At 36.0% G+C, this 26,394-nt stretch overlaps 1 protein-coding gene across 2 annotated transcripts in view; it reads right to left on the bottom strand.

The window, feature by feature from the left end:
• Positions 1-26,394, bottom strand: part of MYOM2 (myomesin 2) — a 76,232-nt gene that overhangs the window by 27,433 nt on the left and 22,405 nt on the right. Inside the window, exons 11-21 of one of the 2 annotated variants that reach the window (XM_059468723.1) lie at positions 21,959-22,120; positions 19,919-20,060; positions 18,151-18,350; positions 17,391-17,444; positions 14,750-14,877; positions 11,625-11,808; positions 8,252-8,426; positions 6,808-6,929; positions 6,005-6,025; positions 4,483-4,670; positions 1,883-2,009 (exon numbers count right to left, since the gene is read on the bottom strand). In XM_059468723.1, the coding sequence (XP_059324706.1) occupies positions 1,883-2,009; positions 4,483-4,670; positions 6,005-6,025; positions 6,808-6,929; positions 8,252-8,426; positions 11,625-11,808; positions 14,750-14,877; positions 17,391-17,444; positions 18,151-18,350; positions 19,919-20,060; positions 21,959-22,120 (1,503 nt within the window). The remainder of the gene's footprint in view (positions 1-1,882; positions 2,010-4,482; positions 4,671-6,004; positions 6,026-6,807; positions 6,930-8,251; positions 8,427-11,624; positions 11,809-14,749; positions 14,878-17,390; positions 17,445-18,150; positions 18,351-19,918; positions 20,061-21,958; positions 22,121-26,394) is intronic. The other variant, XM_059468724.1, reaches the window with a different exon arrangement.

Genomic DNA, 26,394 nt, shown 5'->3' with positions numbered 1-26,394 from the left:
TAGTTTTCTCATGGAAAGAATGCCATTTTCAAGGAACCTAAAGTATTCCCTCAGGGTTCTTTAAAAATCCCAATCTGAATGTCCATATATCCACAAATAATTAAAAATACATTGACAAATGGACCTGGTAGAAATCTAGAGAGTAGAAGGAAAAGTGTAATGAAGTATATTCTATTCTGAGGAGTCTGAGACCCCAGACATTTTTTTTTTAATTTAAAGCAATGTAAGATAATCCATTAACTATCATTACTAAGACACAGAAACTCACAGAGACACCTAAGACTGAAGTTCTGTGGAAGGATGAAATAATTATGGACTCTGGGAAAAGAATCCATCACTTATGCTGGAAATCCTGCAAAAGGTTTTGGCCTTTCTAAGGAAACCTTCCTTCCATATCAAAAGGTGTAAGAATATTTTGTTGACACTGGGAATATATTGCAGTCACATTGCACTAATCCTCAGTACCTTTAGTAAGTCTGGGAAGAGGGTCAGGCTCTTTTTCCCAGTCTTCATTATTTATTTTCATTATTGCTGAACCATTGTTTAAAAATATATTTTGAAAAAGGCTTGTGAAATATTTAACAGGTTCAGAGATTTGAGGGTTTTTGCAGGGTGGGCAATGTTCTTTGCTTGTAGTGGGTTTTTTTAAGCAGGAGGAAAGCAATACTGTCTATTCAACTCATAGCATAATGAGAACAGTGTAATCACCCAAACACTAAAAGGTCAGATTGTTCATTATGGAAATTTCACTCTTTCCATTTCCTTAAAATACATTTCATTTCATTTCATTTCATTTCTTTATCTGTCATTTAAAATGAAGGATAATTTTCACTTCTTTACACACTGCATAATTTCAATTTTGTTTTGAAAAAACTGTAGAGATCATAAATTGTAGCTAATTCCTTTAAAAAAAATAATTGTTCAAATGATGATCCATTTACACTAAATATCACAAGATTATAAGAAAATATAATTAAAGTGAGTAAAGGTCAGGAGATTAACCCTTTTGATATTGACATTTTGGTCATGTCATTAAATCCATTTGGTAAGATTTTTGAATTCTGAAGAATTTAACTAGAAAACATAAAGACAAACACCTTTTCAGCAAAGAATATGGGCATATAAAGGAACTACTTGGAACTTAACAGTGTTGTTTTTGTTTTAGAGGGCAAAAAGAGAGGGATTTGTAAGCAGGCAAATGACCTGCAGAAATTAGAGTTACAGGTGCTCTACTCAGCATTGAAAAATACTTATTTGGAATAGGGTTTCCACTTTGTGCACTGCCACTACCACTGTAGGTCTGTTAGCACATTTTTCTAACACCTGGCTAATAATAACCTCTCAGGTAACATCTAGGTACAATCCAGGGGAACACACTTACATGGGCACACTATAGGAGAATATAAGACTAGCTGTGCCACTTGTCCCTACATCAAGAAACAGAAGAAACAGACCCCTCTCATGTGTTATTTGTGACTGTAAGCTAATGTAGTTTTGGAATCTGAAACTCCAGGAATATCCTTAACAGCCTGCATTTTTGGTGCAGAGATATTGTGCAGGTGGTGAGTGTGAGGTGGAGCTTGTAGGGCTTGAAGAGGTGATAGAGATACAAGCATAGACTGAAGGCTCAATGTTCTTCTGAGCTGGTGAGAGCAGGGAATGAAAAGGACACTCAACATGCTAAGAAAAGGCCATCTGTTCCCCAGTAAAGAGACGTCATCATTAGAGTTGTGGCGGTAACGTCTAACAGATTTCAGAAGAAAGGGCAATCTCAACAGGAACTATGGAAGAAATTAAGCAAAATATAACCTGCAGAGTTTGGCTGGAACTCCGTGGCTGTGTTTTAAGGACTTTGAGATTCATGCAGAACTAATATACTTACCAGGTTCTGGCATAGTCCAGGCTTTACACTTAAAATGCTCACTGGGATCTGAAGGTTGACCTATTCCAACCAGATTTGCAGCAGCAACTTTGAATTCATAGAAGGCATCTTCAGTCAAATCCTCTACCTTTTTTCATTTGAGAAAACAATTCAATATATCAAAAGCCATTGTTTACATTCATTTAATAAATACTTGGATATAAACATTAGTTAATTGATTATCAGGCCTTAGTGCTGTGTGGAAGAGTCTAATTTGAAGACTTTACTCTTAAACCAAACACACTGGCGACTTCCATATTATATGTCCACGTTTCAGTCACATAATCCTCTCAATAACAGCACACATATTTTGGCATGAAAAGTTGCAAGAGTTCAGAGCAAAGATTCAAGGAGCCCAGTCAATGAATGACCACTAGCAGGTACTTACAGGTGAGTGTTCTAAAATTAAATACCTTCCTGCATTGCTTGTGAATGGCTGTTCAGAAGCCATTCACTTAAGCAAGAGTTAATTTTGTGTTTTGCTTAAAAAGGTCACAAAGGACTGATCTAGGAAGAAAAGGAAATTATAGGAAAATAAAAGAAAAAACAATCCAATTAGTTCCACAATGTTCTGGTGTAACTCCAGGAAAGAGCCTCTCAGCAGTATTTTGTGACTTGTATGAATCTTTCTCTTGATGTTACCTACCACTACAAAGTGATATTACATTACCACTACTGGTAATAGGATGAGCAGAATCTATAATAATCCTCTGCAAACGTCCCTGGTAAATTAACTCTGATTCATCTAATGAGCCCATCCCCACAGCAGCATCTCAGATTTTGAGATCAAAGTAGAGGACTGAAAGGCATGAATATCTCGACACCCAGAACACCTCACGGCAGCAGCCCTCTTCCATCCTTCTTCTTCCAGAACACCTAAATACCAAGTCTTCTACACCTGATTCTTCTGAATAATTTTCCTGCAGTTATATTTAATCATATGACTCAAGAGAGACAGGTAAGAGTGGTACTCCTAGTGGAGATGCCAAAGAGTTTTAGATTTTCATTAATAAATAGTTGTCTTTGAAAATGTGAGATAAAAAAGGATTTTGGTGTGATTTTTTTAATGATAAAAAATATGTGATGGTAACAAACATATGGGGTGTCATCAAATACAAGACCAAAGCAAACAAGGTAACAGAAAAGTCAGGCACTAAAATAATTTAGACATACTTTCCTGAAGACAAGGAGCTATATAGTTTGACCCAAAAGATGGAAAAATAGATCAGTCTGTAAAAATGACTTTGAAATCCCAGGTTATTAAGGGAAAGAATATTTGTGGGGCTCCTATAGAATTATTTTATCAGAGAAGATTAAACCTTTAGTGATTTCCCAGTGCTGTACTGAATATCTCAGGCATTCTCTGTTTGCAATATGTCATAAAATATTCTGTGCTACTAAAAGCTGTCTTGGTTTTGTTTACCATCAGTATTTCACATTCTAGCCATTCAAGCTAATGTACAAAGAAGCACTTTTAGGAACAAATACAGTTACTGGCAGGACTGACACTTAAATACCTAGTTAAATTCCCAGTGGTAAGCCATAATTTACATTACTCATTTGTTTACAAATGCATTAAAAATAAAAATATGTGGAAAGCATTGTTTAGTATTGCCCTTTCATGCCTATCCTACCTGTCCTTTTTTATTTCTCACCATCCATGGTCGATCAGCTGTGTCGGAGATGCCACTCATAGAATCAGTCACAAGCACACATGAATCTGAGTATTGCTTCCTGCCTTCTGTGCATGCAACATTCTTCCTCAGCTCATCTGCATTATTATCTTCTACTTAAGTGTCAAATACCTGCAAGACTTACTTCTGTCCTAAGGTTTACAGGAAATTTGCTGACTTGCAGAAATAAAATTTTAAGTATTTGTGAGTAAAATCTGCTTGTTTAACTTAATTTAAAAAGCATCACATTGATTGATTACTTGCTATATCCTATCTCTCTGACTTTTCTCCATGGAAGTTCACATCCAAATTTCCCTATTTTAAGAAACATTACATGAGTTGCAGGTGCAAGCAGAAGTAATTTATTTCAAAACTGTACTCTGTGAAGGAGGTGACGAGACATAATGCTGAGTTCATTAATAAACATGCTTTTTCAGCTGAAGGCAGATTTTGAGAGTAAGAACAGAGACAGTTATATTTTTTCTCAACTCATCTCCATTTTTTTTGCAAGTCCTCAGTCCTACAGAGAGCAGTTATCTGTCCTGCTAAATGCTTCCATCCTTTCTCTGTATGTTGTTACAGTGGTGATGTATACAGTGATCATTAACGAAAATAGCTTGGGGAACATTTTATAGCTCATTCCTCTTATTCCTTGTGAAAAATGTGCTTCACACTTTTCCCTCCAAAATTTACTTATCTCAGTGCTCTTATTTGTATTAGAATTTCACAGTAGGGGATGGCAATGATCTTTTACCCAGGTGTAACACTGCTGCACTCTGAATGGAAGTGCCTAGTTTTGTTGAAGTAATTATTTAAAGAATTTCTCTGTTAAAAAAAGCCGAAGAAAAAAATTCAACTACAAGAATATAATGAGCAGAAAATACTAACCGTATAAATTGTCCGGGTAATAAGGGAAGAGTTGACTTCATGCCAGTTTTGATGGTTAGCTTCCCTTTTATCTATATAATAACCAAGGATTGGTGAGCCTCCACTGTATCTTGGTGCTTTCCAGCCAAGGGTCATTGAATGCCCATCACAGTTCAGAAGAGTGATACCATGAGGATATGAAGGACAAGCTACAAGGAAATAAGCAACCTGAGAGTTAGGACAGAGTCTAAAGACTGCAGTGTAGAAGCTGCTTAGCATTTTTGGTATTGCTTCTGTTTTCTGCAGCATACTGCTCTCAGCTGCACGATGAGAGCAAAGTAGTTGCTAACCAACATTCATTTTATGACCAGTCATAAACATGGAAGGTTTTAAAACATCTGCCTAATGTTTTGCCCTCTCAGAAGGTAGCAAGGAAGAACAGATGATCTTTAGATAATGCCAGTGTCTCCAAACCAAAAATTATGCTAAAATATTTAAATAGGTCAGAAGACTTCTTCCTGGGAAGAAAAAAAAAAAATAAGCTGCTCAAGTCATTATGGAATACAGTAAAAATCATCCAGTAAAAAAAGAAAAAAGTCTATAAACTTGAATGAAATTAAGTCATGCAACTGACTGATCTATGGCCACCACAGTTTTCCTGTACTGTCCTGATATTATATGCTTTATTCAGACTGTGACTGCTTTTTCACCCAGAAAGAAGATATTTAGATTTTCAGTCACTTAACTTTTCTGCCGATGTTGAGGCAGAACAATAATGTCCTTCATGAGGTTCCTTGCATGGGTTTACTCCCTTCTGTAGCAGAAGTAGAAATGTCAACAAGACACCTTCTTAGAGATGAATAAAACCCTTTTTCTGAGCTTTTTAATCCCCTCCTACTGGCAAGCACCCCTTGTAGCAAGTAGTTTTGCATTTGTCATCCATACTTGAAAGTCTGCTCAAAGATAGCCCTTTCTTGACACTGGAGAGCTTCAATCAGTACAGCTAAACACCTGTCCCTAAAGCTGATCTGATACCTTCAGTTGAATTACCAGTATAACTTGAGAGAATGTAACTTACCTCATTCAGAAGAGAATACAGTAGTACAGTCCCTGATCTTGTAGCTGTACTAGCGGTCACCATGAAAACCAATAGCAGTCAGCAGAGCTGCCCTTTCATACTTTTTTTCAGATATGGTGCTATACTCAGAGGTAACAAAATGTGGTCTTTGTATTTACTGCCACTTCTTGGTAAATAAGAATGACTGTAGCAAATTTCTTTAAATAATCTTAAAGTAATACTACAGAAAGATTCTGGCCATGCTAATGCTAGGTCATCTATAAATAGCCCCGCTAAATTCCTGTAAAGGCTACAAAAATGGATAAAAGCTGTCCACATCCCATAAGTGTGTGTAAGATCCACGTGCTCTGTGTTTGATGATATACCCCATGCAACCCTCATCTCCAAAGCACACAGTGAAAAACAGGTGCAAGTGCATTTACAACACTGTGGTGATAGATGTGCAAGTGTCCATGCACCACCTACCCATATGAGACACACTTCCTCCTAAAAAAGTCAAATAGAGTAACTTTGTCAGTAATATACAAATTTACTTTCTATTGACTACACTGAATTATAAATCTTTTAGAGCATTATTTCTCACAAATATGTCTACTGGTTTTCTCCAAGAGGTTGAAGGCACTCTGCTGGGGAAAATGTGCCCTATTTAAAATTTTTCAGTATGGAGCTGACACTGCCCCTTAATTCAAATTGAATCATGATAGCCTAGACCTGTGTATTCTTTGTTGCAAATATTTATATAACCCTTCACTCAACATGTACCGTTCCCACTAACGGCTGCACGATTGATCTTACACAGAAATTTTGTTTGTGGGATACCAGAGGAGGTAGACTGTGCTCCAACCTGGAGCAAACAAAGGGGATTTTCTGTTTGGTTAAGTTACACAGTAATAAAGCTTACTGGAACTCTTCTAAATGGAGCAGATACTGTGCTAAAATGTTTCTGAGTGTCTAAGTCACTCAGAAACTAATTGTCTAACTTACTCAGTATTTATATTTCTTTAATATAGCCTAGGATCAAAAGGCAATCTGGCCATTAAAGTTCATCTTATTCAATATTTCTAACAGTCATTATAAATAACTTTTTTTATAAAACAATGTCTTTTCTCTAGAACAGCCACATGCCAGAGAATAGACATCATTAAACCCATGTGCATGATATTATATTATTGTATATATTGTAGTAAATCAGACCAAAGTTGGTGATTGCTGAAGATATGTCACTCATTTGGGAAAGAAGAAGCTGAACTGCACAGAATCACACTTACTAAGGGCTGCCTGCACTGTTACAGCCTCCGACTCCTGCGAGTTCTCACTCAATCCTAAAGCATTTGCAGCTTTCACACGGAAGACATACTGCTCTCCAGTTTCCAAACCATGAACAACAAACCTGGGTTAAAAAAGATAGCATCACACATTAGTGTACATTTTACAGAAATCATTCTATGCTGTAACATGATATTGTTGTATCAATTAAAAAGCTCAACTTCACAAAGGAAAATATTTCCAAGAAGGAAACTGCAATAAAAGGCATGATGTAATACAATATAAGTGGAAGGGACACTGTAGCAAAAATCACAATACTCATCAGATTGTTAGTACTGATCTGGCAGGTGAAGTCAGATAAAATATATTATATTCCCTCTGAACTTTGTCTTGCTAAATTCTAATCTATTCTGGGAAGGAACTGTATTTTTCATTGTAGTTTTATTGTCATTGTCAAAAACAGTTTTCAATTTTGATCTGAGTTTCTTAGGTAATTACTGTACTAAATAAAATACTCAGAGCTATGCTATTGCACTATATGATCAAGTATGAAGAAATAAAATGTTTTTTTTCTTATTTTTGTGCTTTCTCAACCCCCTTTGACCAAGAATTAGTCTCTACTGTTTTTAATCATATTTCTTGACTACTTGAAAAAAGGACTCATCAGAATACAAATGTCAGCTAATGACTGACATAATACACTAAACAGTATGATGTGCTTTTTATAGAAAATACAAACTAAAAATCTAATTTTTGCATTTGGTGATTGATTTCAATAAAAATAAATATGATTTTCACAGAGGAAATTGCTTGAAGAATCTCATAATGAAGTTTGATATCTTCAGGAGGGAATAAGAAATCATCAGAAATTGAAACAGTGCTAGTGTCATGACAAAGGAATCAGAAACAGGGTCCACTGTTCTTTATCCAGAGATGTAAGAGATCAGGGAGCTCTGATGTTTCTGGAATGGGACACTTGGCTTTCCTGCACAATAGTGTCAGCTGCCAAAGCACTTTTGTCACCATATTTATAGCAGAAATGGCCTGACCTTTTGCTCTGTTATTCATGGACTATGATAAAGCTTTAGAATTCTCCCTCCTTTCTCATACTCTTCCTCATTAGGTCTGTTTACCCCACAATATAACTCATACTTTAAAAGGGCGTATTTTGCACTTTCCCGTGTCCAAGACACTCAGAATAATGTCTCTAGAGTTTGCTTTTAAAACTCAAAGTCAGGGAATAGAAAAATATATGAAAAAAATCAAAAGGTGAGGAGAATGGCCCTGCAATTCCGAAATCTTGGCTCGGAGAGTCTGCAGACTGTTTTTCTTCCCATTCATTCAACATTCTCCTTCAATTATAATCCTATTGCTTAGCACATAAATTGTCTTTAAAATATCCTGCAGTTTTCAAACTTCCCAAAAAGACAGGAATGTTATCAATACCTGTTATATTTAATAGGTTTATGGTTACTGGGTTCCCAGCGGTTTGATCCCACCACAGAATACTCAATGTAGTAGCCATACAAATCCTCTTCATGTTTTGGTTTATCCCATTGAACTACAACTGATGTTTTTGTATTCCTTGTGGCCACCACCTGACCAGGTGCAGATGGTAAAACTAAGAAAAAGAAATAAAACATATACATATTAAAAAATACATAAAAATAAAAGTTATTTGAACTAGATGAAACACAGTATAATTTGATCATATTTAATCACTACAGCTGTAACTATTCCTATCATGTTAATATTGTTATATGATATGCATTTTAATACATTTCTTTAAGTCTGCATACCTATATATATCTGTGTATACAAATATACTTTTTTCTATTTTTTTCTCCGAATGCTCTGTGAGGCTCCTTACCCATATGATTTTATACAGGTTTTATGATAGCCAATTATAGGACCACATATTTTCAAATATGAGTGTGGATAAAAGTATACAGACATGAAAATCTTCACTCACTAATTTCTCTCTCAAATAAGAGGTTGATGTATAGCCTATGTCCCTTTAGCATTACTGTGCCAGTAAGAAATGAACATAAACTATAGAGATATGATATCATGAGGATTAAGAAATAGTCTTCCAGTTAACTAATGACAGCCCCAATTCCAAAAATATGAGCTTTTCAGGATAACTTTAAGCATATATTTGAATGCCAAAAGTTTATCTAAAAGTAGCTAGATGGATGTCATAGAAGCATAGGAACACTGGTTGGAAGGGATCTCTGGGGATCACTTAGTCCCTCTAGCCCATCACTGAGAGTGGGATCCTCACCAACACTAAACCAGTGTGTCAGTCACAGATTTGTATGAGTCTTGAAACCTTCTGACAATGGAGATTTCACAGCTTACCTGCACAACCTTTTCCAGCACTGCACTCTTGCACCTTGCACCTTTCTCGTTAAAAGAGTATGCCTAGAATGAATTTACTAAGCTACAATTTTTGGCTCTTGCCTTTATTTGCCATTTGACAATGCTGAGAAGTTTGACACCATCATCTTTGTAAGTCTTCAAACTAAATAAACACCTCTCTAATCATTCATATTCTCTAATCCCTCGATCATCTTGGTTGCCATACAGAGGACCTCTCCAATTTACAACAATCCCTGTTGACTAAGGAAGTCAGAACTGGGAAACAGCACTCCAGGACCAACCTCAACACCACCAAGTAAAAGTGGATAAAGCTTCCTCCAATCTGTTGACTATAGCTCTCTCAATGTACTGTAGTATGCAGTTTACTTTACATGCAAAGAAAGTTCATTGTCAGTTTACACCGATCTAAACAGATGAATGTGCATAAAAAGAACCAGAAATATTGAGATCCAAATGGAAAAAAAAAATCTTAGCAAGAACCAGCACAGAGTCTGTACACTATAAAATATCTGCCTGAGCTCTCACAATGCAAGAAATAAAGCAAGGTCTCAGCCTAACACATCAGGTTAAGACAAGCACCCAGTACTCGCCTTTTGAAGATATTTTAGTTTCCTCAGATTGATACTGCAGAGAACTGCATGCATCATGAAACAAAAGAAAGGCAGCATGTCTTCCACTTAGTCTTTCAACATTAAAAAGAATAATACTTAAATACTTTAGGCAATAAACTTGTAAGATCAAATGGATTCAGTCTGATAAATGTACCTACATTTAGGCTTTTATGTGTGTCTACAAGCACATATTCTTGAGCTGCCTCTGTAGTCAAAGAGCTAGGGCTTGACTCAGTTACACAAACAATTTAGGGCCATTTTGGACCATCTGTCACTTCTTCATGGAGTTGTCAGACATGACTCGGGAGATAGTACCTACAGTCCTCTGGAATGGCAAACTGAAAGCATTTGAAAAAGATGTCACTTTGGCCAGTTAAACTGAGCCTTCCATCAGTGCTTGGTAGGGTCCTGAAAATTATTCATCTCACCCCAAAACAGACACTGTACAGCTGGGTGATGTCGGGCAACTTATGACACCATCAGCCAGCTTATATTCCAGGCTCCAGTTGCCACAGTCAGAGCAGAAGCATCTACTGCACCTGTAGATACCTACATGGAAACACCTAAATTGAGATTTTAACCACAAACTGAATATTCCTTTACCACTCAATTAAACTGCATGATTTTAAGTATCATTTAGGATGGCCTAGGATGTCCTAACCATTCTTTAGTTTCTGCTCATAAGGTACCAACATTCACTGTGTAATGATTTCTGTCCCCATGAAGGTGTCCCTGTCACCCTTAAGAATATCAAATGACACTAAGTGCTGGCAACTAAAAGGAGCCAAGTGTTTCTGATATATTTTAGCTCAGGTAGCAAACTCTGTCTCTGAAAATAGTGCTGAAATTTCTCTTTAAAATAGATTCTTCTGCATTGTGCCTAATTTAAAGCTGTGAGTCATGCAGAAGGTGTTGTGTTAACCCCTAAGGGATAGCTGATTTTCTGTACTAAGTGCAATAAATACAGTGTTTTTCTTCCCTACCTTGGGGAATGTTGAACAGTTTAAATAATTTATATGCATTAATGAGACATCAAATCAAGAATATATGAAAGCAAAAAATGCTTTTCTTTGTCATGTAGTCACAGATCAAGCTGAAAGTATGGATTATATTTTTAACTGTGGTATATCAGATACTGTAAGTATTTTATATATTACTAGAAAGTGCACTAGTAAGATATGTGCACTTAAGGTGACAGTAATTAATACATCAAGCTGTTGTGTGTGGCTTCTGTAAAACTGCAAAAACAAAACAAATATTTCAAAAACAAGATTAATAGCCACTCCCTAAATTTTCATTTGTGTTTTTGAATGTGACCCCAAGATAGACACTTCATTTTCATTTGGAAAATCACCACTGAATATGTAGTTGTATCTTTCCCTGAAGTCTGCTCATCTGTATGACAGAGGAATAGTGCACTAGCAGCAATTTGCAACTCAGAATGCTAAGAAAGAAATGAAAGGTTACCTTATCTAGATGAAACTGTAGGGAATAAGGTAGTATATAATTACCTGAGCCAGCAAATATAATTATCAAAGTTAGTGATTAACCTATTTTTTGATGTCACATTATTAGAACACTAAAGAGCGAATAGCTAAAAATAATTATACTGATTATTGTTTTCAGTAGCAAGGCTTGTGATCACTAGGAAAATTCAGGGAAGTCTCTAAAATTTAGCATCTTGGCTTTTTTAAATCCGTCACAGAACTGAACACAAATAAAGTCAACTACTATTATTATAGTTATACTCTAATGAGAGTTGTCCATTTCCAGTTTGTAAAATATCTATTGTTTTTAATATTAATGTCTTGCAATTAATACCTTACCAATAGTATCTTGTGGTTGAATAGGTTCTGTGATTTCAGATGGATCACTGATGCCATTTTTATTTGCTGACAACACTCGGAAAACATATGGTTTTCCTTCTGCAAGGTCAAACACTGCATAGCGAGGAGATTTTACTGCAACCTGTGCATTGACTCTTTGCCAACTTCCACTGCCAACCATGGACTACAAAAAACAACAAAAAAGCCATGAATCATTTCTGTGAACTGTCAAAAATTGAACATATTGCTGTATTGCATCCTGTCATGAATTTATTTGAGAGCTATGAGAGAAGGATCACTCTCAAATGCCTGACTTAAACATATGCAAATTCTCATTGCTGCTGCATTCCATTACTCTACAAAAAGATCTGAATAGCTCACTGTCTCCTTGCCTGTCTCGGCTTCAATACATGCACACTTGTACATACAGCCAGCTTTCTTTCAGGGCTGTGACTGTCAACTGTGATTGGCCCCAAAGAATTACTTACATGTCCTGCAAAACTCACATGAACACCTAAAGGTTTGGAGTCAAACAAACAAGCCCTAATCCAAACTCTGTAGAAAGGTAGGGAGGGAAATGTTACTTTACTCACAACTTTATTTATTCTGTTGGGTAAGGTCATGTCCCCTAAAAGCATTCATCAAATAAAGTAATTACTTTTGTGTATTCTCAGTGCAGCAGCTGAGCTTATCATCACCACAACTGCAAATGGAGGAGAGCCAGAAAATCGGTACTCTGAGAAAAGTCTGCTGTCCATTTGATTTCCCACATAAACTGTTTACTCTAACCAAAAATTAGTCATGGAATCTTTCAGAAATTTCAGTAAAACTCAAGTGCCTAATAAACAGATTGAAGAAAATTTCCTTGGCACGTAGATAGGTGCATAGAAATTATATGTTTATAAAATTTTGGAACATAAAGTCTGGGAGCAAAATCTGATAGACTGTGTGAATTTCTTAGAGGAGCAACAGTGTTTCATGGGTGCTTGGAAACTACCCTTTATATAATGACACCTACAATAGACAAATAATAATGTAAACAGCTGGAGTCCATATATCAAAATCTTTCTCATAGGTACTAACCCACCTACGGTTCTCAACAAAAAAAAAGAAATATTACATCAATTTTCTTCAGAATAAAAAGCTTTAAAATATGAAATAAATATTATTTTGCCATACATTTTACTTCTTGCCATGAAAAACATAAATTTCTGCTTTTCACAAAGAATCAGCATCGCATTTTGTTCTGCAGTTTGATTTGATTTATCTATCAAAAAAGTATTTCAGGAGAACATAGAAAATTATTTTCTTTTTGTGTCTCTGAAGGCTTTACAAATACATTTTTATTCTTCAGGATGGAATCTTCTTTATTTAAAATAAAATAGTTAGAAACTGTTGAAAATTAACAGATGACAGTGGAAAGCAAAAAACAAACATTCCCCTATGAACTGACTAAGCTGTTCATAGATACCAGTTATTTATGCAAAAATATTTTAGATTCAGGTATTAATTAGTACAACGAAGCTCTTTTTTCTAATAATAGCCTTTCTGTCCCTATTCTCACTTTCCTTCAGTAAGTCTCATGTTTAAATGAGACATTTTTTCATCATTGTCATTTACTGTGTACTGTTTCTGGAGCTATATAAATTTATTTGTATAAAACAAGCAGATACTGTATCTTTTCTAATTCATTCTTAGAATGAAATCATCCAACCAGATGTAGGTGTCCACTCAATGGAAAACTCTGAGCTTTTTATTTGGGCTATTTCTGCATATTCTGGAACTAATAAGGTGTTACCATGACAAGAGCTGGTTCAAAATCCTTACATCGATATTCCTGAAATGTGTAGATAAGCAAGAGATATGTAAGTGGGAATAAATGCAATAAAGGATTATATTTTATTACATAGAAAGAAAAACTAGATACTTATTTCTATGAAAATTTTCATTACTTCTTTTGAATCTATATGACAGACTGGGAGAAATGGTCACACTTGCTGGAAAATTTAACCAGTGAGTGGTGTTCACTTTATATCAATTTGTTCAACATCCAGCAAGTAATGATGATGAAGAGTGTAGAAATGGCCTATGGAGTTCTTTTGAAGTGGAGGGGCTTTTTGTCTGTCTGAGAGGGAAAAGACAAGCTGAGGGGCTGCAAAAAAACGAGTGACATGAACAGGACAGCTGGGGAATAAATTGTTGAGGGATGTGCAGAATTTTAGATGTGCAAAGAAAAAAATTGGCATAGTAAGGGCCTGAGAAAAGGCTGTTACAATATTCATGGTGCAAATTGAACGTGTGGCAGTTTTATGAAGAGGTTTAGTGTTTGTGGACTGGTAAGAGGGGGCATGTGCTAGAGGCATAATTTGTAAAAACTAAGTATAGCTTGACCTGAGTTTTAGAGGTCAGGTATGAGGCCCATTTTACCTACGAGGAAAGCTTTGTAACAAGTTGCTCCAACCCAATATAATTTAGAAACATGGTTCAGGAAGAGATTTATCTAAATTTTATTCACTTAGGTGGATGAAGAACAAACTTCTCATACTGTGAGCACTGAAGTCCCCTTTCAATTCAAAGAGAGGAGAAAGGCAGCCACAGAGTACCAGGGACCAGTGAACCTGAGACAGGCATCTGCCTCTTTGCTGACCTTACAGGGGATAAATTGGAAATGTCAGTGTATAGTAGATGCTGCCATTAGCCTGCATAAAGTGAGGATCAAATTATGAGTTACTGTTTATTCCTTGTTCTATCACAGAACTAACAGAAACTTCCCTTTTTTACAGAGAGATTGAAAATTTACAATTGTGCCTATAGGATTGTGAAAACTATAGATGTTTCTTTTATTTATTTTCTTTTTTAACTGCTACATACATAGTTATTTGTTCCCATTTCGACAGCAGTAAGCAAATAGCATAGGGGAGTACTTTTCTCTGGTCCTTGAATTTCAATGCTCATTAAAACTTGCAGTAAGACATTTGATTATCCATGCTTCTCTAATATCCCACTTCCAAATCCTGGAAGACCACAGTTTTATTGCCCATTCTGCAGATCTGAAAATGCTTTGAGTGTGACTGCCCACAGCAATGAAGCACCTTTCAACAGAACACCATTATACATTGCAGTACCTTCTCAATGAAATACGTCAGTGGCTCCCTGCCACGGGGAACAGGTGGATCCCAGCTGAGTACAACATATGTTTTGCTGATTTCTGAAGCATGTACATTGGTGGGAGGGCTTGGAATCTGAACATCCCCTGTAAGATTAATAAATGCAGCAAGTGTTAAACAGCAGATTAACTCCTGGGTCAGCATTCAGGGTACAGCTCATCTTTCTGATTCAACTTTGCAATGCTCAGCTATTAGGGGCTGTGATATCATCTGTGCAGTTCACCTGATCACTTCAATTAAATTTTGATAAATAAAAATTCAGTATTAATAGCTACTTACTTACTCTTTCAGTAAAGGTCAAATGTGCTCCCTGAAACTTTGTGCATTTGTCATACTTTTTTCTTTGATCACATTTTAATTACTTCAATCTCCTAGTAAAACCCTACTCACTATATACCAACATTTTTTGATCAAAGACAGAAGTCTAAAGACTTATTATGAGAAATTAGAATTTAAAAAAATAGCTGAAAGAGAAGTACAATCAGAAAAGAAGTTTTAAAACAAATAGAAAAGTGGAAAAAGGAGCAATTTATCCATAATGGCATTATCAGCTGTATAGTCTAAAGCATTTCTAAAATCTGTGAATCAGAGACACAAAAATATGTCACCAGCCCTCTGATGGCCCTACCACATAGTGTGGCCTGATCAAACCCCTCTCCCCACTCACTCTGCAGAGTCACCAGCAGTGTTAGAACCAACCTGCCTACCCTGGGCCAGCTCCTTTCATGGTCCTGCTCACTGACTGCAAAATGAGCAAAAGCTGGTTCTGCTATCCAAGGGATTGCAATGGGGTAAAACAGCACCAGATGGGAGAGTGACCTGTGATGGTCCTGTGATGGACCTCTACACAGCCCTGAAGAAGCTTTGACTTGGTAGTAGGTCAGAAGTAGCAACTCAGCAGACAACTAAAAATTTTTTCTTTGTGGCTTGTGATAGAAAAAGAAAAAATCTTTGTTCTTTGAAGGTAAATTTTTCTACTTCTCAGGCTAAGAAAAGAGCATATATCCTCTAAATGTTTGTCTTTAAAAAAGAGAAAAATATTTCAGTAATAATCTCTAAATCATGGCAGTGATATTTTAAACTATATATATATTTCTGTAGAATGAACCAGACTCAAAATTTACACTAATACTATTTCATCATAAATCAAAACCAAACCTTTTTTAAAGCAAACTGACATATCCAATGAAAATTTATTTCTCACAATGCTTTCTATACTTGATTTCCTACAAATCTATTTTTTTCTTTCAGAAAGATACATGAATCAGCTGAGTTTAAGATGAAATTGATGACATATAGTCAAGAAAATTAAAATAATCCTTCACAGCATTAAGACAAAAGGCTTCCAAGTGATTCCAGGTAACAAAATCTCAACATGTTTTCTTTCATTCTTGAAAAACCAAAAGCTTCCATACTTTGTAATGATATAACATGGCAGTAGAGAATGGTTGCCAGAATGGGATATCAGCCTGCACTAAAAAGGAAAACCACCTGTGATCTGTGAGATTGCTCTTTCAGAAATAGTCTCCAATCTTGCAGATGAAAGTAGTGATTTACATAAAAAATTATATTTCAATATTTATACTCTATTAAATATGAATATTCATGTGACAGAAGTCCAAATATCATTATTTATGACTATTCCAGAGTGGCCATTTACTGGACCTGATCATTCTAAGGCAATCCTGAGAGCAGAAGAATGATCTGTGAAGCCAAAGAAGACAATTACAATCTGATATTGTGATGTGCCTCTGATCCTGTAATACCCATATCAATTAATTTAGGGTTATTATAAAACCCTAAATTTAGGGTTATTATTATACTATTATAAAAATAGAGAAACTTCATCTGTCCTGTCCATGCTCCAGGAAAGCCATTTAATGTCTGATTCTCCTTCAAGCTACATTTGTTCTCAGACACTTTTTTTTTTAATTTTGATCCAATGTAGTTAATAATTTTAACAGTTTAAGTGTAAAGAAAGTCATTATTCAAGTATAAAAGACAAATCATTCCATAGAGAAACAACCAAAACCAGAAAAAATTCAAACTTTGTCTCAAAAGTTGTCAGGGATGTCTCCAATTCTCCTGAGGAAAAACACTATTTAGTCTATACTTTTAACCTTAAGAATAACCTCTGTATTCAGGTAGATATATATTATTTAAAGAACTGAGATGGATTGTGCAAGTTTTTATGAGAATGGCCATAACTTGCTCAAATAGTCAAAATCAGTTTAAAAACTATACTTAGCTCCCAGAAAGCTAAGTATGAAAGAGAGGAAATATGAGCAATCAAATGCCCAGTCAAATGGGCATTTAAATGTTCAGCCATTTAAGTCAGCTTAGCACTAGTAAAAGCAAAAAAGTGACAAAATGCTGTTGACATATAAAAGTTTTGCTGTTGAGAGTGCGATGTTCTCTATCTTTTTAGACATTACTCCTCTCTTGTGTTCTTTCAACCTTGCAAGTCATAATGTGGATGTATTTCTTAATATAGAGACTTTATCACTAGATGGATTTTTTTTCAAGTTATGTTTCTAGCTATGATGCAAAATTCCTGGGGAATAAGCAGATGTAGTGAAATTGCAGAAATTCTACATACCTTCAAGGTCATCCTTACTGATCACAATCTTTCTCCCTTCATCCACATGAACAACTGTTAATCAAAATATTCAATTAGTTTCTCAAACTAGTTCAATATATTTACAAATTTTGCAAATTATTGTTTTTCATGTGTTCAAAAGCCTGTATACCTCTGTTTCTATAATGTTGTTATTAAATCTTTCCCCAGATAGAGTCAACTTGAAGTCATATACTGGTTTTTTCACTTTCATAGGAAAGCAGGGCATGATAGGACAGTACTATTCAAAGATGTGCTAAATAGCAAGAGTCATAGTCACAGTAGATAGATTTGAGGCAGATTAGTAATCAATTGTGTCATGAAGTTCACTTTTTTTATAGGAATTAATCATAAAGCACACACACATACATAAAACACATATAAAGGAAATCTGAGCATATTCAGCTCAGATTTTACAGGCAACACTGGGGCAGTGCTTTAAGGTATTCATAATTACTTAAATTTCCCTCTGACCAAAAGGAGCACATGAAACAGAAGATGTGCAAGTACCTGATATACAGAATCTGCACAGGGGTTTAGGACAAGGCTAAATCAATAAAACTACTCCCCAGGGTAAGCTGGCTTGCTCTATTCATGAAGAAGCTCTTATAATGCTGCTTTGCAGACTGCAGTGAGATATTCAATCAAAGGAAGAAATAAACTCTTCTCCTTAGGTTAACTGGGAAAACGGAATCCTAATTTAGTTTTTTTTTTTTTTTTAAAGAAGCCTTGAATAACCTACTTTGTGTTCTCTCCAGGTCAAGGGGGTCAAGTGCTGCAACTGGTTCGGAGGCTCGAGAAGGCCGGCTAATGCCGGCACTGTTCACTGCTCTCACACGGAACACGTACGACCGTCCCTCTTGAAGACCAGTCACAGGATACTTGCAGACTTTTACAGGAGCATCATTGCACTGGACCCAGTTCTCCAGACCTACTTCACATCTTGGAATAGCAGAAGGCAGACTTTGTTAGTATCACCTCACAATAAATATGCCCCATGAAACCCACACCAGGTCAGAACCACAGAAGTCACCTTTGCTAGACTGAGGAGATAAACCATATACCTCATTAATGAAAGTCACACACTTTATACACTTTCTCTGGTCAGCCCCACTCTGTTCATATTTTTTTCATAATGCAAAGATCACTTTTCTTCCATGGTTTTTGGCCTTTTCAAATCTATCTGCTTCCCTTCTGTTTGGTTTTTTTCCTTGTCATGTAAAGAATAAATTATTCACTTTCATTTTTAATATTCATCTCCACAGAACATGATGAATTTGCAAGATTCACCTAATGATTTTCATTTCATATTTTCAGGTAAACTTCTTGGTGTCTTTCCCTCCCAAAATGACTGGGCCACAGAGTATAGGAGTCATCAAGAAGAAGAGTGATATTCTCATGCTGAATCCTTTGTGTGTACATATACAGTTTGTGTCCTACTAATATAAACTTTTGTGTAGAAAACTCTCTGTTGCCCTGACTGTACCAGAAAACCGTCATGTCATGATCAAGAGCTCCTTGGCACCGCAGTGATACAAGCAACGTGTCAAATGGCACATCTGACTAGATGATACACAATATAGGTGAAATACTCCTATGATCTATGCATAAATTGGATATAGATGGTAGAGTCCCCAGGTCTCAAGTTAATTTCCTCATACTGACTGCCATTCATAAACCTCTATTTTTCCAGTTATTCCCAGACAGTTATCTTTGAATTACACCAAATGACAGGGAAGCAAATAGCAATGAGCTGCAAATGTTGCTTTTAAGTGCACAGCAGTATACATGATGAAATCATTTCAGTAAGGCTTTGCTGACTGACAGTTTCAGACACGAAGGATCAGATGATCTGCTCTGGCTACAAGGAGCAAGAACAAAACATAAAAAACAGTGCTTGGATCCCCTGCTCACCAGCTGCCTGCACTGAACTAAACCCCCAGCAAAATGCAAAGCTCACTGAGGGACAGAAGCCTGCCAGTCTGATTTAAACTACCAACTCCCAGGAGTCCAGGCCTTGAACTCCTGATGTACTACATTTAAGAAAGAAATAAAAACATAATGTAATAACTCCTAGGTTTCAGCTTCTGCAGTATAGAGATTAAAGAGGCTAAATCTAATTCAAGATGCCCATGAATTCTAGCTTTTATAAATTAAATACTGTCAGGGCTCATTCTCTGATGTGCCCATATCTATACTATTGAACGTTTTAAGCATATGATAAAATGTGTCTGCCTGCAAATATTACTTGGAATGGCCTCCAGCCCCTGCTAATTCCCAGACTATGCCCAGAATTGCCTGTGAAAGTACTAAATCATCTGGGCCAAAAGTTTGCCAGGGAACAATCTCGTAATTTAACGCAGTGTGTAACTGAGTTTCAGTGCCAAGTGTCTGTAAAAATACATCCAGAGAACACACACATTGAAAGGATATAATGGTATTTTTTTCTCTTCATTATATACATATTTCTGGCAATTAACAAAATCAAATAAATGCTAATATTTACATACTTGTCAACAAAATATCCAATAACAGGGCTCTCACTGGTTGTATTCGGTGGTTTCCAGGTAACAATAACATAGTCTCTGTTAGCATCATGGCATTTAACATCCATTGGTGCCCCTGGTGCTCCTGCGATCAATGCATCAGCATCTGGACCACAAATTAAAATAAATTGGTTTTGACTTCAACTCCTCTGATACACATCAAAAAGTCAAAGAGTATATTTTCAATTCATTGTGCTACTTGTTTATATGAATGGAAGCCCAAACATTTCATGATGTACTAATTCACTGCAAAAATGATTCAGAACCATAATGTCTATATTCTTATACAGACAAAATGTTCAAGGATATTTTTGAGAACAGAAAAGCTTTTTAGGAACCAAAAACATCTTGTTTTTCATGAGAATTAAAAGCTTAACCCACCCATGTGTTTTTGATGCTCTGTCACACTGAAAGCTGTGACTCAGTGTGTTACCAATCAGACCAAGGTACTCAATAAAAAACATGCAGATTAGGAAAAAAAATCTCTTTAAGAATGAAAAATTTGCAAACTCCTGGAACATTTATAACGCAATGGTTTGTTTATAGTCCTAAATACCACCTTTAAGATACCTTTTTGTGGCTTAATTTTGAGAGATATTGACTAATCTGGACCCACAACTCCCAACGAAATCTCTTAACAGGTAAAGTTCTCTCCCTTCAAAGGAAGATTTCTATAACAAAAAAATACCCTGTAGAGAGCCTAAATTTATAGAGTCTAAACCAAATCAGTTGTGAATTAGTTCATGCTCAGTATCAGATCACAGCCCTTATGAAAAAAGGCAAGAGAATGGCCAACAGACAACACTAGAGACTCCAGAGGACATGGCACAAGGCCAGGGTCCTGGGCATGCAAAGGCATCACATATAGTATAAAATAGACAAGAGAGATGCCTAAAATTTAGCCATCACTACAACAAAAACTTCTAAGAAAAATTTTTTTATATATTAGTGGGTGTTTTTCACCTGAATAATGTCTTTTGTGGAATGTAACCTGGACAGAAATAGCTTTAGCAAATTGATCTCATTTTCCTAATGAGATCAGGATGCCAGAGTGGCTTGTTCAAGACATACTGCAAAGCTGATGAAGCCCTTGCACTACTCCAGTGAGGCAGTTGGATTTCAGACCTCTGAAAAAGACATTCACTACCTGTACCCCACACAAACTGTCTGGATGACACTCTCACAAGGCACATATGCTCTAATATGTTTCCAAGAAGAACAAGGTTTAAAATTAATACAGCTACAGTGGCCTCAGTGGGGCAGTTCTAGTTTGCCCACATCAAGGATGTTGTGCAATGTATTTGAGTGAAAGAACTGCTCAACCAGAAATATTTTTATCTTTCAATGAAAAAATATAAAATTGAATACTAAGTTCTGCTCACAGGTACATGTAGAAGTTCATTTTTACTTCACTGAGAGCTGTGCATGGAAATGTGATGAAAAATTCTAACCTTTATTCTATTTTAATATGTTTACCTCCTTTTATCTATGTCTCTTTCGAAAACTGCATTTCTTCAGTCAGCTAGTTTCTTACTGATTAATGACATGACTATGACTGGTATAGTGGTGGGAATATTTCTTTGGCTTTCTCCTACACGTATCCCTAAGACCAGGCACAAGATACAAGAATGCCCAACAAGGCTCATCCCAATGTCTAATCTCTAAAGCCAAAACCATTACAGTGAGAACTGATTGTATGCAAAGATGTTTATTTCCTACCAGGAAAGGAGGTGAAAAATAAAGAAATTAGTTGTTTCTTCACAAGTACTGTTTCTCTGCTTCTCCAGGGAACAAAATGTCATCAGGAGCATGCTCCTCTTGAAGCTCCCCATTCATGTGAGGTGACTGGTTTTTAGTACAGACTACTATATACAAATGAAATTACTATGAAATTCCACAGGGCTAAATTTCTTTCATACTTCAGTTATTACACAGGTCTTTTTCATAAAACTAAACTGCATAATGTTTTTTAATTTCTCCTCAAGAACCAGATTAAAAGTTTACCTCTTACAAACAGGAATGCACTGCATTCACTGATTCCACCTCTTGAAACCATGCGCAGGGTGTATAAACCTTCATCATCTTTGTTCAGATGAGAAAAGGAAAGAGCTGCCTGGCCTTCTCCAAAATACAGCTGTGTCCACTTGGAGTCCTTTAGCAGCACATCTGGAAGAGAAGACCCATCAGACACGTTACTGTGCTGCTAGAACAGCCTTCATCCTAGTGCAGTTCTCTGCCAACCAGGGACACAAACTAATATTTATGCCAGTTTTATTCAGAATTATAGTGCTTTGGATGCCATGGAAACTCTACAGAGAGTAAGCTGCATCTCTCTAAAATTATTTGATCAGTGACTTTTAGAGAACATGAGGTCTAGTAATATACTATGCAGTGCCAACCACAAAATTTCTATCGCTATTCTTTTGAATACACTAAGAGACAAAAATGTTACTCACACTTAGAAATACTAACATGAAAACCTGCCATACCCTATAATGAATGCAGGGTGGGACCTTGTTTCATTTTTAATAAGTTTTGCTTGCTGTTCAGGTCAAATTCCAGTTTACTCAATTTTTTCTTCCAAATTTAAAAAAATAGATTTTAATTTAATCCGAAAACTGCTATAAATATACACCAAACTTTGATCTTCAAGGCATGCCTGTTAAGCATTGAATTAAATTAAATTTAAACCTCTCAAAGGTGAGAGGTGGTGACCCATGATTAATGCATATTAATCTGATTACCTAGTGAAACCAGAGCAAAAAGTGAACAGGATGCTTTATGCTAGGCAAGGGACTTTCTCATGTCATCCTTTTAAATAACTGATTGGATTATTTTTGATTTTTTAACTCCCTAAGGCAAATCACATACAAATTTATTGTAATCAATGCAGCAGAACTGTATTTAAAAGATCTGAATATCTATGAATGTTCATTATTCTATAGCTTAAATAGATTTTGGAGCTGACACTCAAACATTTGCAAAGGAATCAGTGCTCTCACCTACCAGCTGAGTTTCATAAGCAGGTATAAAACATGACACACATTTCAATAACAAAGCATGTGCAAGACACAAGCTACTTAATCTTGCAGCAGTAAATTGCATAATCAGCTAAGCATGTAGTGGTTTTATGAGAAGCACACAAACTAAATTCCATCACATTCCTTCCTGTCCCCTTTCTGTCATGCCTGCCACAATGGTACTCAGACTTGTGTAGAGAGACATGATGTACTTTAAATTAAATCAGAAAATATCTTCATCTAGAAACTTTAACCAATGCATGAGCTCTGCAGAAAATCCTAAGCATAAAAATATTGATTAACCAGCATCTCTGAAAAGCTGGTCACTTATTTAGACTCAAAGTTTCAGTGGATTGGTAGCCACCATTGTTTGAGTATATAGAAATATAGGCAAGCCTGTAATGCTACTAAGGCCAGAATGACCCATTTCCATTCTTTAAGTGTACCTGATACAATTGAGGAGGCAGTTGTGTTTGGTAAGGGCAGAAAAACTTCTCTTCCCCACACAAGGCCAAAGATTCACCAGAAATTAACAGAAGCCTGCTTTTTTTAATGCAGTCTGGATGAATGACTTTGTAGGCAAGAAAATTAGAATAAAGTTTGGACATATTTAAAAGTTCTAATAGAACAAGTATCCATAAGCCTGCCACAATAATATCACAAATACAAGTTCTCACTCTTCACAGTCTATTCATGTGTTGTGCTCTGTTATTTTTCCCAGAATTTACTTGCAGAAGACTAATCCTCAGAAATAGTGTGTCTCAAACCTCAGAGGCTGTTTATAATATGTAAGATTATTTTCCTAATACATGACTTTGATTAAAATTCATACAAAGAGCGGGCAACTACTATATACTGAAATTTATTTTCATCATTTATTTTTTTGTTCTGCTGAAATTTTAGCTAGATTCTTCACTCCATGATTTTTCCTTCTGAAATCCATTATTTTATTCTAGATTACAATATGAATGGCTGCAGAATGCTGGTACACAAAGCTTTATAGTATTTATATTACGTTAGAGATCAATAACGGAAAATTCCTATTATCAGCTGAAGTCATGTCCAGATTAGATATACATTCCTGAGGCATTATTTTGATTTTGTTCTTTCAGTATCTTGACTGGTTCTTTCAGTATCCTAAATTGTTCTAAGTGGGCCATGAATAATAGGCATATTCATGTTTGTGAAATCCCAAATCAATTCAGAGGATTTCACTGAGCTGACTTATATGCCCTTAGGAGTCTACTAGATACCCTCAGTAAGGCTCACTAGTGTGAACATTATTTATACTAGATAAACACATACCTCTCCTGTGTATAATTATAAGTAAATCATACATATCCATCTCAGGGCTTTAGTTACTATTATTTGATTAACACAAACTGAAAAATTTTAGGAAGAGTACTGTTAGAATGCATGAAACAGAAGCCTCTCTGAGTCCCTCAGAGAGAGAAAGGAGGGCAGTGACTGAATTGGAACCTTTAGAGAAACTGGAATATATTAAACCACACAGACATGAAGTAGAAGTGTAAGTTTCAGTTTTAAGTGAGTAGAAACATATCTTAAGTGCCTTACGAGACTGTGTTAGCTAGTAAAAAGCCCTGAAGCCTACTTTAAAGTTCAGAAGTGTTACCTTTCAGAAAATTAATTTAGCTCCAGACATAAGGAAAACATAGCAGAACATTGCTTGCATTTCTAGATAGAACAGATTTGCATGAACAGATAGAACTACGTGCACAGATTTTGTGTAAGAATTGACACTACTTCCACACATTAGAATTAAGGTTGGATAGGTGCAGAAAGAATGCTTTAGAATCGTGTTTTCAGCCGATTGCATGATTCATGAATAAAATCCCCCTGTACTGGGATGCAAACGAGGCGGCAGTAACTTCTGCTAACTGCTACTGCTTCTGCTGCTTCTGCTCGGAACATCGGGACTCTATGCCAGAAAGCTTTTAGCACAGACCTGGATACTCTCAACTCTTCGCCTTCGAGGCTGCTGTATTCATGCAATAAACAACTTCACAACAACGGCTCCTGTCTCTTCGAAGACTCAAGACCCACTCATAATTCAACAGAGTACAGTCTTAATGCAAGAGCAGAATTAAATATTATCTCTCTAAAGAACCAGAATGTCTTAAGCACATGAGGTTGGACAAGTTATTAACTCCTCATTGCTCATATTTATGCATTGCTTCCAGCTCTCAAGGGACTCAACACAAGGAACTGTAGCACATAACAAAGGTTTGTAATGCATGAATTCCTGCTGAGTTTTGGAAAAAGTTCTGCCAGTTAATGCATCTGTATACGTCTTGGAAATATTGTGATCCACGTACTTGGAATGAAGGAAAAATCTGAGCTTGTATGTAACATCTTATTTCACAGAAGTAGAATAATGGGATGAACACCTATCTGACTCCCTACCAAAAATCTATTGGCTTAAAAGAGAACAAGTTTTCATCTCAAGTTTTCACAAATAAGGACTTATTAAGTTAAATAAGGGGAGAAAAAAAGATCGTAGTACTGTTACATATCAAGGAATTATCTTGTCATTATAAAAGAACAAAGAAAAAGAGTCATGAGCTTTGGTTCATAGTGCAAGAAAATTTCATGTCCAATGAAAAGTGGAACAGTACTACACATTCCTTGAAAATTAAAAGTTCTTCTTAGCTGAAGTTTCAGATCTAGAATTTGAGAGATTTGGCACTTTGTGAAACTGCACCCAGTAAGACACAAAGCAAAGGTACCCTTGAAAATGATGAACTATCATCTGATGGTTCATCTGAGAGTGAAGTAAGAGATTTTTTTTTAAAATCCTGAAGCATATAGCAAAATTCCTGTATCTTTCAGTGGGAACAGAATCTGAATTAAAGTATCAGCCTTAGATTTTAGGTTATTCAAACAGAAAAAGTAATTTTCATTATCTCATATTTTTTACTTTAGTGACATCTAATAGCTCATCACAAGGAAGTATCCACAATGATAGAAAAATAGGAATGAAAAATTCAGTAGCAGTTTTTCCCTGAAGAATCAGATGTGAATCTGTGTAAAACCATAATGTACATGAAACAAAAGGCACAAAAAGCAGTAACAAAATGGTTCTTCTTCTGATTTTTGTAATCTTGAATTTTCTTGACTGCCTTATTAATCTTACTGTAATTTCTTAGTTTATTCATCACATTTTATCCACTATGGAAATTTCTGCCAATTTTTTTGGGACCAGTCTGAACACCAGTCTTGGAAGTCCACCATTCTCAAATGTGGTCCATCTGGGGAAAGGTCTAACCACTCAAAAATAGCCAAGGCGTTCCTTAAATCTTCAGGTAGAATAATTATTTTACAATCCTACACAGGTTGTGGTTGATGAAAAGTGGTGGGTTAAATATCGACAACAGGCTGCTATCCTAAGCTCTAAGTAGC

This window comes from Ammospiza nelsoni, chromosome 3 (genome assembly GCF_027579445.1).
Source record: "Ammospiza nelsoni isolate bAmmNel1 chromosome 3, bAmmNel1.pri, whole genome shotgun sequence".
NCBI lineage: Eukaryota > Metazoa > Chordata > Aves > Passeriformes > Passerellidae > Ammospiza > Ammospiza nelsoni.
This window is presented reverse-complemented; position numbering and strand designations above follow the sequence as displayed.